At 43.7% G+C, this 19,020-nt stretch overlaps 1 protein-coding gene and 1 long non-coding RNA gene across 2 annotated transcripts in view; both read right to left on the bottom strand.

Moving 5' to 3' along the window:
* The window catches only part of LOC309531357 (uncharacterized protein), a gene marked incomplete at its 5' end in the record, with an annotated part of 151,362 nt that overhangs the window by 7,156 nt on the left and 125,186 nt on the right, over nucleotides 1–19,020 (bottom strand). Inside the window, one exon of the mRNA XM_082220833.1 lies at nucleotides 363–465. Coding sequence (XP_082076959.1) covers nucleotides 377–465 — 89 coding nt within the window. The 3' untranslated portion in view covers nucleotides 363–376. The remainder of the gene's footprint in view (nucleotides 1–362; nucleotides 466–19,020) is intronic.
* The window catches only part of LOC309531390, a 28,505-nt gene continuing 16,582 nt past the window's right edge, over nucleotides 7,098–19,020 (bottom strand). The window contains exons 3-5 of the long non-coding RNA XR_014219286.1: nucleotides 10,746–10,830; nucleotides 9,152–9,270; nucleotides 7,098–8,147 (exon numbers count right to left, since the gene is read on the bottom strand). This is a non-coding gene — a long non-coding RNA (uncharacterized lncRNA). The remainder of the gene's footprint in view (nucleotides 8,148–9,151; nucleotides 9,271–10,745; nucleotides 10,831–19,020) is intronic.

A 19,020-nucleotide genomic window follows, 5' to 3' on the forward strand; every position in this document is an offset into this window, starting at 1 on the left:
AAGACTAGTCAGTCTAACTCAACCAATATCATTTCAGTGAAATAAGAATCATAAATTTGCTGGACTAGCAGAAAATAAAGCATCTTAACTGGTGCTATTTCAGTAATCGATATCTAATCTGAGCTCACCACATTTTTATTTTAGTTTGAAAGTGAGAGGGCAGAAAGGTGCTGACTTCTGTAGCCAAGGAAGGTGCTCAGCTTCTTCACATTCAGTCCCCTCTGCTGTAGAATGATCCACAGTTTCTTCCTTCTAACATTGACAAAATGGGCAATCCATCTTTTTCCACAGAGTTATTTCTACCTATCTAAACACAAGTCCTGCTTTACTAGGCAATTTTTAAAAAGAGTGTCTGAACTGACCTTATTGGCATATCCTACAGCATGTAGTCCTTCTTCCAATTGTTATGCCGCAGAATTGTAGATGTATCTGAAAACCATGTGGAGATTGCCTGATGGGACACCTCTTAAAGCATTTGTTGCAAAAACACAGAAAGGAAACATAAGAGGTGGTCATTAATATGTAGGTATTTACAGCTGTGGAATACAAGGGCACAAGAATACTCAGACTTCACCTGTTTCTCCATAATTCACAAAAATATTTGTTAAAAACTTAGCTTCCCTTTGCTGCAACAACATGACCTATGGTGCAATCCTCAAATTATTTCCTTGGAAATGCCCTCTTTAAACTGATTATCCTTCTTACCTTTATACCAAAGGTCTAGTGTCTAAGGAATCAACATCTTTCTATCAAGTTCAGCTTCCTTAATATTGATATTCTCCTTTCTTGTGTGCTGATCTAAGGGATAAAATAAATGGCTATTGCAGTTAGGCTCTGGCAACATAGTCATTTGACTGCTTCACTCAGATCACATTTCAGTGTGTAGTAAGGCAATTGATGAAGCAATCAGATGACCACTTGTAAATCTAATTTGATTCAACGCACATTCACACAGTTATAATGTGGGGATGCTGAACTGAAGACATGAAGAGGATGGAAGAAGGATTGTATATATGCTGTCCCCACTCTCAACCTCTGCTAGATTTTAAATCCCATTTGGAACAAAACCTACAGGCATGGAAGCTGTATATACACGTAAGTTTTGAACTTGCGGTTAGCATCTTGCAAACAGTAGAATCCCTAGCTGTGTCAAAAAAGGCTTTGCATTAAACAATTGCCATGTGTTTTGTTATTCAACAAATGGGGGAGGGCTTGGGGCCTTGACATGCAAGTAAGGCTATTTTTGCCTATTCCATCCCCCTCCAAAAGTTACTCTCCACATGCTTCCAAAATCAGCTTTGGAGGATTTGGGAACCATCTGGAACAGCATGGAAGGTGGCATGAGGTGCTGTAGGGGGAATGGGGAATAATGAAAAATTGCTCCCCACCCCGTCCATTTTAGGAAGCCCCTTTAGGTCAAAGAGTCTTTGCTCAACATCAGGGATGCTACTGAGTGCACCCCATAGGCTCTGCTCACAAACACTTGAGAAAAACAGGCACTAGGCCACTCTCTTTCTACATGCACCATTTCCCTGAATCTCTGTGAGCAGCTGCAGTGAATTCAGAGAAAAGGTAAGAGGCGATGTGACCAAAGTTTACACAATATTGCATGACATGGAGAAATTGGATAGAGGAAAGAAGTTCTCCCCACTTTCTCATAACACTATGAATTGTGGGCATTCAAGAAGATGAATGTTGAAAGTTAAGGGCAGATAAAGGGAGTTTTTCACAGAGTGCATTGTTAAACTTCCACAGGAGGCAGAGATGGCCACCATCTTGGATGGCTTTAAAAGAGGATTAGACAAATTCAGGGAAGAGAAGGCTACCAATGGTTACCAGTGCATGCTCAGAGAGAGTAATGCTTCTGAATACCAGTTGCTGGAAAACACAGAGTAGGAGAGCGCTCTTGTGCTTTGGTCCTCCTTGAGGGTTTCTCACAGACATCTGGTTAGCCACTGTGAGAACAGGATGCTGGACTAGATGGGTCATTGGCCTGATCCTCTTATGAATTGCTTGAACAGCCTCCCCCCCCTTTTTTTTACAAAATGCCAACCCCTCTATCCCTTTTCTTTGAAATATGATTGATATCTGCTGCTATTCTAAAAGTTTTCTCATCCACTGAATCAGAAAAGTGTCCATGTCCAATCAGCAATTTGCTGAACCCTTTTAACAAGTGCTTGGATTGTGTAAAGCCCCAATACTATCATGTGTCCGTGCTCTTTATAACTTTCACATAAAAGTCAAATAAAATAAATGAATAAAATTATAAATTTTTAAGTGACGAGATCTTCAAGGGTAATAAGTCAAACCAGATTGAAAATAAAGTGCCAAAGGGCAGACTCTTTCACACTAAAACTCACTCCACTTCATAAAATGTTTTTGGGGGGCACATTGTATAGTGTAATATATTCAGAATCCCAAAATTATGAGACAGATTTACTACTGGAAAGGCAGCTGAATTGTATCGCCATCCTGAGTAGAAATGGGTATATTGCTCAAATTTGTCTGAGCTGCAGTCTTATTATATAGTCACTGAACATGTAATTACACCATCTATTATTATAATTGCTTTGTCCTCTGAAGACATCTGAATATAATTAATAAGACAGGGCAAAATTATATGTTATAAAAATATTGTATGGTACATCCTGATACAAAGATTCCCCCCTCCCCATACTAATACTCTTTTAAGTCTGCTATTTCATGCTCTTCAAGGTACAAAAGCTTTCTAAAGGGGGGGGGACAACATATTTTGATTTTTGCAGCCAGTGTTTATAATAGAACAGGTAAGGCTAAATGTATGAAAGCAGTATTGCTTATACTAGTTGATCCAGCTTAGGACTAGCTATAGATATATGTGAGCAGACTGCAGACCCCCTGGCTGGGTGATGAAACCCAACATGCCAATAGATAGAATCATAGAATCATAGAATCATAGAGTTGGAATAGACCACAAGGGCCATCGAGTCCAACCCCCTGCCAAGCAGGAAACACCATCAGAGCACTCCTGACATATGGTTGTCAAGCCTCTGCTTAAAGACCTCCAAAGAAGGAGACTCCACCATACTCCTTGGCAGCAAATTCCACTGTCGAACAGCTCTTACTGTCAGGAAGTTCTTCCTAATGTTTAGGTGGAATCTTCTTTCTTCTAGTTTGGATCCATTGCTCCGTGTCCGCTTCTCTGGAGCAGCAGAAAACAACCTTTCTCCCTCCTCTATATAACATCCTTTTATATATTTGAACATGGCTATCATATCACCCCTTAACCTCCTCTTCTCCAGGCTAAACATGCCCAGCTCCCTTAGCCGTTCCTCATAAGGTATAGTTTCCAGGCCTTTGACCATTTTGGTTGCCCTCCTCTGGACACGTTCCAGTTTGTCAGTGTCCTTCTTGAACTGTGGTGCCCAGAACTGGACACAGTACTCCAGGTGAGGTCTGACCAGAGCAGAATACAGTGGCACTATTACTTCCCTTGATCTAGATGCTATACTCCTATTGATGAGGCCCAGAATTGCATTGGCTTTTTTAGCTGCCACGTCACACTGTTGGCTCATGTCAAGTTTGTGGTCAACCAAGACTCCTAGATCCTTTTCACATGTACTGCTCTCAAGCCAGGTGTCACCCATCTTGTATTTGTGCCTCTCATTTTTTTTTGCCCAAGTGCAATACTTTACATTTCTCCCTGTTAAAGTTCATCTTGTTTGTTTTGGCCCAGTTCTCTAATCTGTCAAGGTCATTTTGAAGTGTGATCCTGTCCTCTGGGGTGTTAGCCACCCCTCCCGTTTGGTGTCATCTGCAAATTTGATCAGGATGCCCTTGAGTCCATCATCCAAGTTGTTGATAAAGATGTTGAATAAGACCGGGCCCAAGACAGAACCCTGTGGCACCCCACTAGTCACTCTTCTCCAGGATGAAGAGGAACCCTTGATGAGCAGCCTTTGGGTTCGGTCAGTCAGCCGGTTACAAATCCACTGAGTGGTAGCATAGTCAAGACCGCATTTTACCAGCTTCTTTACAAGAATATCATGGGGCACCTTGTCAAATGCCTTGCTGAAATGCAAGGTAGGCTACATCCACTGCATTCCCTTCATCTACCAGGCTTGTAATTCTGTCAAAAAACGAGATCAGGTTAGTCTGACATGACTTATTTTTCAGAAATCCATGCTGACTATTGGTGATCACAGCATTCCTTTCTAGGTGCTCACAGACTGGTTGCTTAATGATCTGCTGCAGAATCCAGATGCTGCATGTACATTTCTTCCCACTGAGCTGTGGCTGCACAAGCAAACAGAAAATTGGCTAAGAGAGCAAAGTAGCTATTTGGGAAGGAGAGCAGAAGGGGCACTGGACTGACTATCTTTGTCCCTAGAAAATAGCCAGTTGATACAGCTGATTCCTACAGGGCTTTGCATGTATAGCTCTCCAAGGTGCTCTGGAGCTGTATTGTTGGAACATGGTCATCTTCTTCACAATGCCCCTACTGGAACTAAGATCTGCCTAATTTAGGCACGATGCTGGCAGACCTGTGCACTGGAAGTTGGAGCTGCTGAACTGATAGAGAAAGCAGGGGTGAGTCCTTCTTTAAGAGCAAGAGGGTTGTCTTAGTAGGGAGTTCAGAATCCTTCCTCCAACTTGCAACCTACCTTTCCTCAGTTATTAACTGGCCAATCACATCAAATTAAATCATATCACATAAATTCCGAATTACAAAGCCGAATTTTAAATTTTGTTTGGGGGACCCATATTTCAAGATCCGAAGGGGGATTCTGATCATCTGCTTGCTGCTGCGTTAATGTCCCAATCAGTCCAAATCAGTCCAAACAAAGTTCATAGTTCTATCCCATCTTATCTTGCTGTTTCCACATCACATCTTGTTCATATATTTTCTCTTTTTTCTTTATGATCTCTTCTGATAGTCTCCTTAAGCCGATAAACACCAATAGTAATAATAGTTCTGTGTGAATATTCCATTCTTCCAATCCTCAAATCGAGATGGTTTCCATATATTGTCTCCTTCATAGATAACATCACTCTTTCCATCATAGTCTCGTAAAGCTGTCGCTCTTAAGTCCCACTGAGGAATTTAACCCACAATATATAAACAGCTCTATTTCTCTCTTTCTCCTCCCAGACTCAAGACCTCCGACAGAACTTCACAATATGGCGGTGGCATTTTTAACTGCGTCATTCCCAAGCTCTTACACATTCCACGCTCTTCTTAAAACGTACTTTGGTTCGAAAGTTTATCTCCACACAGCCTTAAATCCACAGCTTAAGTCCTTAAAACGACATTTCTGACTCATAAGGGGAAGGGATTCTTGTTTAATCACATAGGGAAAGAAGGAAGCTTTTTCCCCTCCCCCATCAGTCATTTGCCATACCTTGTCTTGGCGTATCTTCTCATGTTTTATTCTTATCTTGTTTTGTCAGAGATCTCTTCTGTTAGCAGTCTTTACTCCCCATTCTTTCTTGAAACATGTGCATTCCTTTCATCCAAATTGTCATCTAGTGGCGCGAATCAGGGACGGCGTTCAGGAGTGCCGAAATCCCACAGGAGGGCTTTGTGCCTAGTGCCCCCACCCCCACAAATTCGGGGGTGATATAGGGCACAGCAGGCAAGGGCCATCCCCCCCACAATCCTGGGGGGGTTAAGGAGGCTAATTATCCTCAGTTTGACCCCCAATATTACTTTTGCTTCCAGGTGGGCTCCGATACTGAAAGTGAGCCAAGCTTGGAGAAAAAGATTGCATGGAAAAAGTAGTGTTAATTCCAGGTTTGGGAGGGCTCTGGCATATGACATTTTTCATGAGCTCACTTAATGAATCTTCCTCTACATGCAGTTAGGTATATGGAGGCTCTTGCTTGTACCCTAGCTGTGGACAGATGCCCTGGCAGAAAACCTGCCCTATTAAGCAGTTGGTGGAGGGGACCGAGGCCTCTTTTGCTGCCTAAAATAGGACCCTTCTACTCCATTGATTTTGATGAGAGCACATCAGATCCAAGTTTAATTATGCCAGTTTGATGCCATCATTTCTGATTTGGCTTGTCATGTCTACTTTGGCTTCTTCATTGTCAGAAAGAGACATGCTGATGACCTTGTCATAAACATTAATGAATATTAATTAATCTGCCACAACTAAGTATTTTAAAATACTGTTTTAACCCCAAAGTGAGGGGTTTCTTGAAGAGAGATGGGTTGTTGTTAGAGTTCTTCCTTTTCTCACTTGTAAACTACATAACACCTAGCACATTCACATAAACACTGCATTTGTTTTCCATTGTGAAACCTCAGCAGTTTCTCATCCTCTGGTCTTTAACAGAATATCTTTCAAAACAAACTTGAAGAGTAAGCTTATATTAGAATATATTATTCTAACTCCTGATTTAGGGATGCTTCATTAGGAAACATGCTAGGGCCTCCATAAGCTCAATCAATCAATTCTATTTAAAATTCTTCACCAGAGGTAGCTCCGAAAGTACTCTAGTATTTGACATTTTGCTTTAGAGCTGAAGTACAGGAAAACAGGCCACGTGTGAAGGTCACTGACATTTCGTCAAACAGATTAAGCATTATAAAGTGTCAAGCAACATGGTGAGATTTTCATTTATTCATGTAAGTCATGGCTCATCTTCAAATAGGGTGAGTTTATATCTTTAGAGTAAGAAAAAGAACAATTATGGACTCAGAAACCTGAGATGTAAAATAAATATGTGCTGTGTGTATGTGTCTGTTTTAAGGTATGTAAAATAATATGCACGAGACAGATACAAGGCAGATCTGCAGAAACTGATTGACACTTTCCAGAAATAGATGGGGTAAAAGCCATTAAAAATAATTGTAAAAGCGCATTTTGAGTTAGCTCAGTAATTGGTCAATTTTCCCGTACAATTGTTGGTGAAATTTTTAATGGCATATAACTTTCTTCCTTTCATGGGAACAGCATGAAATATTGCTAAATTCAAAACAACACAGAAAATAATAGAGACTCTATTATATAATAACAGTGATAAAACTAGAACACAATATACAATACTGCAATAGCTTCACTTAGCTTCTGAGTTTTGCCTTTTGCTTGCTGCTGATTATTATGCTGCGGTTACTTTCTCTCTTTTTTGCTAACAAATAGATGCACTTTATCTGGTAGACTCTAGAGCAATGATTCTTTCCCATGGGATCTCACTGCACACTTAATTTTTGTGGCCTGCCCTCAGCAGAACATGGACTTAAAAACTCATCTTTAGATTGCTAGGATGGTGTTGTGGATAAAATTATGAACCTGACCTGGGAGAGATGGTCAAATACCTGCTCAACCACTAAGCTCATTGAGTAACCAGTTGCTGGATCTTCACCTTATATTACAGAATTGTTGCGAGAATAAATATTAACATGCTTAAAAGTCCACTACATAATAGATCCTGCCAGGAAATAGGATTCCATTTCACAAAAATCAACATGTGATAAAATAAACAATGATGTCCATTCTTAGAGCTGATTTATCAAGGTTTTTAGCCTGCTAGAATGTAATTGTCCTAAATATGGTGCACATGAATATTTGATGCTTTCAAATAACTTTGTCCAATAAGAATCTCATTAAACAAGGGTGGGTGGGGGGAAGACAATGATGGAGTTGGAAAGCCTTATTGGATCTCTGAATTCCCCTTAACATGACTTACCCATCTCCACCTTAAGAAATACCATTTATTTCCCCCTTATCCACCCACACCCATTATCTGGATCTGACTCACCCAGGAAAAGAATACTTTTAAAAACAAAACACCTTCCCTTATTAGTTGTGTGATGCTTCCCCAATGTCACTTCACTGTTGGTGACACTCTTGCAGAATACCACAATGAAAGAAAGACCCACCAATGCACCAAGAAAATTTTTGCTATGAAAAGTTATAGGATTCCAGTAGGGTGCCACAGGATATGCATTGGGGTTGAAGCAGTATATGTTGGTAAATCAGTCCACCAAGGCTGCATTTTGTGATTGGTATAATTCACATGACCATCTGAGAGAGTGTGAGAACAGAAAGACCATCTCATATCCTCCACTGTACGTGTACTTTTAGAATGTACTTTCACTTCTGTTGGTTGTCTCGGGGCTGAAAGAGAACAGTCACCATTATGCTTTCTCTGTGTAAAGTCTGTAGATAAAACATAGAATAGAACTACAGAGTCTCCTGCATATTGCTGTACGATGCCAGGAGAATAGTGTGCATAAATCATTATTGATTTGTGTCACTGGGGTGTCTGGAAAAGAAGGGAGAACCTTTCCCAGAACCATGCTCACCAGAGGACGCCCAGAGGAATGGGGGGCTGCCGAGACCCTGGGGCATTTTCTAACAGTATGGCTGTCCTAAAAGATCTGCAGGTGCAAACAGTACTGAAAGTAAGGTGAATAACTACCCCAATAACATCATGAGCACAAATCATTATAAGTGCACAAAAACCTACATGATACTTCTAACTGTACACTGCCCACCTCCAGTAATTGTTCATGTTTTTTTTTCTTTTATAGAAGAATGAAGGGGAATTTGCTCCACTTTCAGCCCAAGTAGTGTACAGCTCTTTTTCTGTCACTATAATTAGGCTAGAAACAAACATTTCTTCTGATGCCCCAGTTGAAAAGCCACAGGAGCAACCCCCCCCCCACAAGCTGTACGACTGTTGCATAGACAGCCTACACATTTTAGACAGCCTGTGCATTTTAAAATCTGAAAGAGTCATTTGGCTCTGTGTTCCTATTGCAGGCACAAATGAGGCATGATAGCATTAAATTTGGTGCTGCACAGTGTGCTACTGTGCTCAACCAGCCAAACAACTGTGATGGCCTAATCAGCATTATTTATGGGTGATTAAACTATGGGGCAAATGTTTCCCTCTCACCTTTAACACAGCGGTATGAGCTGAAGAGTGCCAGTTGAGCCTCATCCATGTCAAAACGATAAAGATCTGGAACAAGATGTACATGACTTTGAAATTGGCAGGCAATTATGCATATAACTTTAAAAAATAAAATAATGCCTGGCTGATAGTTGATCAATGATCAGGGATCAATAGCCCATATTTTCTCAGAGAGTCAGACAATTAAGCTCAGTTTAACCTACAGAAAGGCTTCATCATAGGAACTTTTGAAAAGTCTGCTTACCAGGGCTGGTTACCTCACGGTTGTATAGACTCCTGAGGTCAGTTGGTTTCCCCAGACAGCTTCCTCCATGGCTGTTCCCATCCCCCACACCAGAGATGGCCTAGAATGTGTTCAAGTCCCTCAGGTAAAAAATGGAATTATGCTTATGGACTTGTTGGTATCTGTGTGTCTCAAGAGAAAAAAGGAGTGTGCCTCCAGGGGTAAAGTCAAACCATTGTGTTAGCAGTATGTAACTGACTGCAAGCCTGGGCAGTGTGCACAGAGGGCTTGGACTGCCCAGACCCCCCTCTTGGCCTTGCTGATGTGGTCCAAAGGAAAGCAGAGCAATACGTTTGGCACCAGCTTGGCTGCAGGAGTTGCCGGAAGGAGGCATATAGAACACCATCCAACTGTCTTAGGGATTCCACTCTGGATTTGTGTAGGGCTTACTCCTTAGTCTTTTCTTCTCCCAAAGATATTCCACAATGCAGCTGAGGTCTAGGAACAGAGTTTTCCTTCTCCTAGATGGGCTACTTCCTCAGGTTGATAAGCCCCATCTGCCCCTCACTTCCCTCTACAACATGTGCAGAAACCTCCATTTTGGCTGTTGTATCCTTTCAAAGAGGGACGTGGGTGGCGCTGTGGGTAAAACCTCAGCGCCTAGGGCTTGCCGATTGCATGGTCGGTGGTTCGAATCCCCGCGGCGGAGTGAGCTCCCGTCTTTCGGTCCCAGCTTCTGCCCACCTAGCAGTTCGAAAGCACCCCTAAAGTGCAAGTAGATAAATAGGTACCGCTTTCCAGTGGGAAGGCAAACAGCATTTCCGTGTGCTGCGCTGGTGCCGGCTCGCCCGAGCAGCTTCGTCACGCTGGCCACGTGACTCGGAAGTGTCTCCGGACAGCGCTGGCCCCGGGCCACTTAAGTGAGATGGACACACAACCCTAGAGTCGGATACGACTGGCCCATACAGGCAGGGGTACCTTTACCTTTACCTATCCTTTCAAAGTGCCATTGAAATTGGTGAGATGCTTTTCAGCAGCAGCATCCCAAGTCTCGCCGAAGTTATTTAGTGATGTTCAAGCTCTAATTCAAAAGATTTTTTGAGTATATGTACCATTTGTCTCATCTGCTCAATTTTCTAGAGCTTGTCTCCACATGCAGGAGAAGTCCCTAACCAAGGGTTTGAGACCCATTGGCTACCCTCTCCTGTTTTAAGTAGCCAGTAAAAGCCATTCCTGTGGTGTGACTGTTGCTGCATGCTGACAACATCTAGAAGCCACAGGTGAGAGCTGAGTGCAGGTGGATGAACTCCCTCAGAAGGGGCATAATGTGTGAACACTAGCGGTACTACCCCTCCTCTAACACCCCATGCATCCCTTATGGACTAAAAATGCAAAAAAAAGGGGGGGGAGACAGGAAAATATGGACTGTACTATAACTGTACTAATATTCACACATGGCCACCTGAATAAATATCGCAGTCTACATGACTGTACACTCTCCCCCCTAAATTGATGTGCTGGATTCTAAGTTTTAAAAATTCACAAATCAGTCAGTGGCATCTACAACAAAGGGAAATTTTAAGGCATGTATTTTGAAGTACAAAATATCACATACATTTTGAAGACGTTGTAGAATACCATGTAGAAAACTCATTCCCCTTCTGAGACTTTCTGTGTGTGAGGCAGGCATGAAATCTGCACTAAGAAGGATCAAAAGTTGTGTGTTATCAAATACGAGTTGTTTCTTTCATCAATACATAGCACAGTCAGAGATTATTTTACTGGGGGGTGTAAATAGCCATGAGTCTGGAACAGTGGTATCAAAATACAATCTTCCAGATGTAAGATCCTCAAGTCTTGTCAAATATTGTGACTCGATATCTGCCTTTGAAGCCTATTAAAATACTAGCTAGAGTCAAAGAGCTTAATTCTGTCAGTAATGCCACAACAGTTTACGCCAGCTGAGAATTTGACCTGTAGCCTCTTTTTTGAATTGCCCTCCAGTCTATTAAGCTTACAATATTTTTAAAAAATAAAATCAAGAGGCAGCGCACTTGCTGTGTCCAGATGCAGAAATGAGAATCACCTTAGCAGCTGGAGATACAGCAGGGGGCCTGAAACTCCTGCAGCTTATAATGCAGAAGTGGTGATTGAAAGCAAGGTTGCGCCACCCACTCATATGCACTATCACTGGGAGCATATTGGGAGCCCATTTAAAGCTTTTTTGGTACTATTTTTGAGTGTGATCTCCTGAAGAGTACCATTAACTGAAAAGTTTCAGCTGCTGCACTCAGCAATCATTATCATTTGCAGTAGCTGTTGATGGACAAAATTTAATTTTACTTTCTCAGTATTATAGAGATACCTACAGATGCAATAATTAGACAGACATCACCCTGAGGAAAGAGAAGGGCTAATGTGAATAACGTATTGATAGCCACATAAATGCTCAGCCACATATACAATATTCTGGAACAGAAAGGAAAACATGCAGCATAATTGTATGTACACTTATTGGAAGTATTCCTCCTCTTCCTCTATACACAATATGCTAGAATAGAAAGGATAACATACAGCATAATTGTACAAATCTGTGGTATGGCTACATTTGAGATTCATTGCCACCCCATCTCAAAAACAATATATAACTGGAAAAATGATCTGGAGGATGGTGTGCCTTCTTTACAAGTAAAAAGTGAAAGTATTTGTGGTTATTTATTTAAGAAAAATACAACTGACTGGGAACTTCAGGCAGATAGAAGTTTATAAAAAATTACAATTGTGTTTAGGAGGTGGAGAGAGAAGACCATGCCCCTATAACTTAAGGTAACCCACTGAATCTATTGATTAGCAATAGAGACTCTCTTGTTTGTGCAGTCTGAGTGCGAATTAACCTTTCTTAAGCTGCAGCTTGTTCCCTTGCCCAGCACGTGCCCCCAGCGAGGTCTGAGTGTGAGTGTGGCTCCGTCTTTCTTTCTTCCTCGTATCCTCGCTTTCCTTACCCTGCCTCTGCCTTGGTGGCAGTGCGTTTTTATTTAATTTTTGGCCAGGGTGCTTGTACGTTTTCCCCTCTATTGCCCTTACCTGTCCAATTGCATGGCTGGTCTGGGTGACTGAGTGGGTTTGCCTTACATTTTAATTTGTTGGCCAGGGTGCTGGCGCGTTTTCCCTCTCCATTGTCCTTGAGAGCCTGGATAGCTCAGTTGGTTAGAGCATGGCACTGACAATGCCTAGGTTGCAAGTTCGATCCCTGTTTGGGACAGCTGAATATTTCTGCATTGCTTGGGTTGGACTAGATGATCCTCAGGGTTCCCTTTCCTGTTCCTCTCTAATTTTAAGTTGTGTGTGTGTGTGTGTGTGTGTGTGTGCTTGCAGCGTGTGTTTGTGCTTGCTGTTTATTGTGCCTGCCGTTTGTTTATTTATTTATTACTCTTCTAGTGTGGGTTTAATTTACCCTGCCATCCCTTCCATTGGTAGCACTTGAAGCGGGAGCCCCCTGTAAAATTTTAAAGGCTGCCGGGGCTTGGAATAGACTGTGCGCTTAAACCTCACCCTCTTGGTTTCTCTAAGCCACCCCCCCCCCCTTCGCTTGATGTTTGGGGGAAGAAATAGGGCAGGGCTTGGGGTAGACAACTCAGGGTTTCTGATCAGGGAACCATTCCTCAGCACTCCATGTCTATACGTTTAAAACCTTTGAGGGTGTGCCTTTGCCTGGTTCTTGTCATTGGCTTCACTTGCCAGTACAGGCTCCCTAAAGCAGTGTTTCCCAAACGTTTTTGGGCAACGGCACACCTGTTTACCGGAAAAAAATCTCGCGGCACACCACCATTAAAGCCCCGCCCCGTGACGTCAGCGCGCAGCGTCACGCCGGGAGGGACGCACAAAAGTGAACGTTTTTTCCCTTCCCCTTGCCGGGGTGGGAGGAGGCAGCAGAGCGAGGGACTGAGGGACGGCAGCAGCTGAGGCGGCGGCGGCTGTTGTGGTGGTGGCGGCGATAGCGGGCGGAGGAGGAGCCGTCGCCGGGAGTTGCTGCTGCTGCTGTTGCTGCTGCTGCCCGGATATGCCGGCCTCCTCCTCCTCCGCTGTCTCGCGCTCCTCCCTTTTGCGCGCGCTGCCCCGCCGCTCGGCACCACCACCGCGGAGCCGCCCCCGGCTCGACGCGGATCCTCGCCGCCGCCGCCTCTCGCCGCCCGACTCGCCCACCTCCCTCCCACGGCACACCAGCTGGTGTCTCACGGCACACTAGTGTGCCGCGGAACACCGGTTGGGAAACACTGCCCTAAAGAAAACCACTTTTACACAACAACAACAGCAACAAAAGTTTTCGGCTTATAGTACCTTACTGAAAAGTCCAGGTTAACCCACGGTTTATATTTCCATTTCTTTTTGGCTCACTGTAAAGGACAGCTATTTTCCTTTTCTTCAAAAACTTCCTTGCCCAGCATGTTCATTTTACTCCCCCACCCCTCACCCCTCCCAACTCCCCCCACGCTTTCCTTCTCCTCCCTCCACCCATCCTCCCTCCCCCCCCCCTTTCAGGAGATACATCGGGGTCTTTGGAGTTCCCTTTGCTTCTTGCCAGAGTCATCACAGTTGCCAGACAGGTTTTTCAACTCTCTGCTCTTTCAGCAGCTCTAGTTGCATTGTCAGTTTAACTATCCAGCAGTTTGACCAATTGCAGTCTTTTGTCTGTTTAAGTACCCTTATTTCAATCAACTGGTATTGAGCCGACCTTGTGGGCAAAGATTTATTTTTCTTTGTTTGGCAAAGTTTCCTTTGTTTCAAAGAAGTTTCCCCAGCAGTGGGATATTAAGAGCAACCCCACCCCTCCTTTTCTGAGGGCCGCTGCTGTGGGCCTGGAATCTTATTGATTTCCTTTTCTCTTAATTTGGCTGCAGCTTCTGAGCATCTCCTTGTAAGCAGTTATTTTCAATTCTGTTTGATTACTTGGCAATGCTTTGTGCCTAGATTTGCCTATCATTTAAAAGGGGCAACTCTTATTATAGGCAACTATCTTCTAATTCTGGCTGACTGTAGTTGGGGTTGCTCTGTGTATGGTATTGTTCCTTGGAGCCAGGTGCTAATATGTAGTTGAGCGCTGCTGCAGTGCAGTTAAGTGACGTATAGCTTGTTCATTTTGTCAGCAGTTACGCAGAGCAACTGATAATAGTAATTCCTACTCATAGCTATAAATCCATTGGCTATTAATTGAGATACTATCGATTAATAATTAATCCCTCAACAGTGCTCTGAACTTTATTGATGCACAATAATTGTATACTAGCATTTAATTACAGTTAAGTTATTAATCGAGTGATGATATTAATACTAATTAAAAAATAACAACAATAATAAAATAAAGTAATAAAATAAAATAAATTCGAAATATTAATAATTAATAATAACAATAAATAAATAATTATAATTATAAATAATAAAAAATAAAATAATAATAATAATTAATATTAAAATATAAATAAATGAATAAAAATTAAATATAATAATAATAATAATAATAATAATAATAATAATAATAATAAGTGACAAAATAAATAGTAGGCGCATTTTTCTAGTGCACAGAGCAGGCATGGGTGCAGTACCAGCACACACTGCAGTTGTCAACCGTCATAATAATAAACCCAAACCCATTTCGCAGTTCCTTAATGCCTTCAGATCATTCATTGTTGACTATGAACAGCGCTTTCTCTTAGCTATTCTTTAGTTCAATTTGCCTTGCGTTTCTTACTTCCTGGTTTTGCAAACCAGTGGCCAGCCTTTAAACTACCCAGGTGCAGGCCCAAGCCCTCAGACAGGAACGGCGGCTGTGCAAACTGGGTCTCAGGCTTGCTCGCCGACTTTGAGAACTGCACCAGGGCGCCTGCATGGAGACTGCCGGCCCGTATCAATAACCCGGTTGCTTCCAGTTCTTCTAGTTCTTTGCAGAATAAGCAGCCCAGGGTCCAGCTTCCAGAATCAGGCACCTCATCAGCCAGTGATGATGAGTCAGAATGGCTTACGCCCTTTCTGGGGAGGCCGCCGCTATTAGCATCTGGCAGTTAGCCCGTATGTCAAGAAGAAGCCATCAGAGGTGTGTCGCACTGGAAAGCTGGGCCTTAGAAAGGATTTAAAACGTAAGGTGTGCTGGTAATTCAATAAAGGGCAATGCCAAAAGGCAGTCTTGTAAGTACCCGCATGAGTGTGAGAGATGTGTGGGGGCACACCCAGCCACAGCGTGTTACAAAGGGAAGCGGCCCTTTTGGGGAGGTCAGGGCTTCCACCACTCTAGTTCCAGACGAGCCCCCCACAGCAGGGAACCATCGATAAAGTCCTTCTGGGTCTAGCATTTTCTTCAATTCAGCTTTCTCCTCTCCTCAACCTCTTGTCTATCCATCCGGACGGAAGTGCAGCATCCTATCTTTGGAAGGGTTTCTCAGAGGGTTGCAGAATCCCAGTAGTGGCTCCTTAACCGCGAAGGACTCTCCTAATCAGAAGTCAGTAAGGGGAAGGACGCTCGCCTCACCCAACGGGCAGCTACAAAATGTATCATTCCATAACACCTCATACAGGAATTTTATTTATTTATTTATTTATTTATTTATTTATTTTTCCTGGGTAACCTGCCTTTTTCTCCCAGATCAACTACAAGAGCAAGACCACAGCTTTAACAAAATGACAGCCCAAACAGGAAGACACATGGGAGCAATGATACTGCTTTGAAGTGTTCCAGATCCATTTCCTGTTCTCCCAATTAGCAGGGCAGCTGTGGGCAAAATTGCAAAGAAGTACAATAATGATTTAGTCCTTAGTCCTATAATCTAGTAAGCCTTTAAGCCCAACAGGCGAAATCGCATAATTTCAATGCTTTAACTATATTAGGGAACGTGTATAGTTAGTAAACAAATTGCTAGTTTGGTGAGAAATAACACTTCACTGAAGTGGATAACGCTTTGGCCAAGAGCTCACCTTTGGCAATCTTCTAGAACATGTTGCATATGTAGCAGTTTTTTCTAGCTTGAGTGAAACTCAAACCTGACATTTACAGTACCAGATAGAAGTGTTCTGGAATGTCCTGGCTGTGTCTGTAGTACAACAGTTTTGGGAAATCTGTAGGAGAGCATCCCACCAATCTCTTGTCATACTAACAACCGTGTTATCAGCTAACAATCAAAAGTGCTAAAATTTTAGCTACATTGGCAACAGGAGGTTGGCTAGAAGCAACTGGTTTTCTGAAGCTAAAACTTACAATTTTGTTCTAGGAGTTACTTGATCACAATATAGAACTATTTGTTTATTCATTATGAGTTTTACACATGATGAAAACATATACTCAAGCAGATATTCTATAATCACTGTACTATACTATGATACAGTGCATAATGGACATCCACATTCAACTAGTCTGTGTGCCAGCCCCCTTCAGATGCAGCACAGAGAGCACCAAGTGACTCAGAAACAAATCAGAAGTTTAAAAGTCATGATACAAAATGAGGCTTGGGGCCTATGTGCATATCTAACCTTAAAAATAAAATAAAATAACAAAAACAAACAAACAAACCGCACCACAGGGTAAGACTCCCAAAATCAGTTAAGACAGACCTTGAGATCTGGATCACGTTTCTGCAACGCTTCAACGTAGTCTCCTTATGGCAGGAAATCCTCAACCTGTCCTCAAATTGCCAGGTTCACTGATGCCGCTGGGTCCTTGGGCTTCAGTTTATTCTTTAGGGGACGCTGGTGTGCTCAACAATGGCCAGCAGAGGAGCAAGGCAAAGCTATCACGTGGGATCTCACTTTTCTGGAGTTTTTTCCCCCTTAGTTGTGGCTGTTCACATTTGGACTGAGGAGTTCCAGAATCGCCAGGGGTGCTTCAGATCTGAAAACCAGGCGGTGGTCAACATACTGGCTAAACAGTCATCGCGTTCCGAGAGGGTGTCGTGCCTACTACAATCATTCGTCCTCCAGTGCCTCGCTTCTGAGCATTAGCTCCCAGGGCTCAGCCACTGCCAGAACCTGTTCTGGAGCACCTGTGGAACCTTGGAGACGCGAAGTGATTAAGGGAGTATTAGCATCTGTCGCACCCTCTACGCTTAGATCATATAAGAAGGTCTGGTGTGATTTCATGGGGTTCAGGTCCAAGGTATCCTCCCTTTCCACCAATGTTACACCCTCCACAGAAAATGTTTTGCAACAGTATTAGCGTCTGTCGCACCCTCTACGCTTAGATCATATAAGAAGGTCTGGTGTGATTTCATGGGGTTCAGGTACCTGGTGCACAGCTGTTGCCCAAACCCTTTCCGGAGCACCTGTGGAACGTTGGAGACGCAAAGTGATTAAGGGAGTATTAGTGTCTGTCGCACCCTCCACCCTCAGGTCTTACAAGAAGGCCTGGTGCGATTTCTTGGGCTTCAGGTTTGGATCTTCGGGGCTTTCTGCTAGTGCCCCTCCCACCACCGATGACGTTTTTGCAATACCTTTCACACCTTGATGACCTAGGGCGCACACCTAAAACATTAAAAATACATGTAGCCGCCATTAGCTTCTTTGCTAAGGTCATGTTCTCCGATCCATGCAGTGACTTCCTGGTCCATAGAGCTATCGAAGGCTGGGGCAGGTTACAACCCCCTAGGGTTCAGGGCCGTAAGCCAATTTCGTACGGGTTGCTCTCTCAAATACACAAAAAACTCCGGTCAATTGGTTGGTCCCGGTTTGCGGCCCGCCTCTTTTCTGAGGCATATGCCATCGCCTTTTTGCCGCCCTAAGAGTGGGCGGGTCGTAGTCAAAGGTAGTGCGAATGGTGTGATGCGGGGCCTCCTTATGGAAGATGTACAGCTGTCTGAGGCGAGCATGTTGGTACGGATACGACAATCCAAAACTGATCGGGCCGGTAGGGGTGTCCTTCTAAAACTCACAGCGTCCGGGGGCAGGGTTCTTGTCCGGTAAAGGACACCAGGCAGTATCTTTGCCTCAGACCACCTGGTCAGGGTCCACTTCTGCTACACGAAGACGGGTCTCCTTTACTGAGACACCAATTCACCAGGGCACTCTGCAAAGCTATTGATGCTTGCGGTTTAGCTTCCCGGGCTTATGCCACCCACTCCTTTAGGATCGGTGCTGCCTCAACTGCCGCGTGCCTGGGCTTGCCTGCGGACAAGATTAAAGAAATGGGCTGATGGAAATCCAATGCTTATAAGGGTTATATACGTTAGTTTGCGCTCCGCTACACTGAATCTACTTACCCGCTTTCTCCTTTCTTTCGTTCTCAGCTGTTTCCGGGGGCACCGTGTGGATTTGCGGCCACAGTATTGTTCTTTGGGCCCACGTTCGGGCTGTCAGCAGCGGCCTTACCCATCATCTTGGTTTGCCTCCTGGGATACAAGTTGCCTGGTTGTTGCGACGCGGCATGCGGTGGGAAGAGCTTATGCCATTGCTGATTGACAGCGTTGCCATGTTTGGCCCTCCTGACATCCATATCATTCACTTGGGAGAGAATGACCTGGCCAATAGGTGAAGCGGGGATTTGTTGGGGTGCATAAAAAGAGACTTGGAGTCGATTGCGGCCTTGTGCCCTGGAACAATGGTGTTCTGGTCCTCCTTCTTGAAAAGAATTGTCTGGTGCGGTGCGCAGAACTGTATAGCCATTGAAAAAAACAGGAAACTCCTGAACCGGGCGGTAGCCCGTTGGGTGCGCTTTATGAATGGCCGAGTCATTTGTTGTGGCGCATAAAAAGAGACTTGGAGTCGATTGCGGCCTTGTGCCCTGGAACAATGGTGTTCTGGTCCTCCTGCTTGAAAAGAATTGCCTGGCGCGGTGCGCAGAACTGTATGGCCTTTGAAAAAAACAGGAAACTCCTGAACCGGGCGGTAGCCCGTTGTGTGCGCTTTATTTATGG

The sequence above is a fragment of the Podarcis vaucheri genome (genome assembly GCF_965113315.1).
Source record: "Podarcis vaucheri genome assembly, chromosome: 4".
In the NCBI taxonomy this organism is placed as follows: Eukaryota; Metazoa; Chordata; class Lepidosauria; order Squamata; family Lacertidae; genus Podarcis; species Podarcis vaucheri.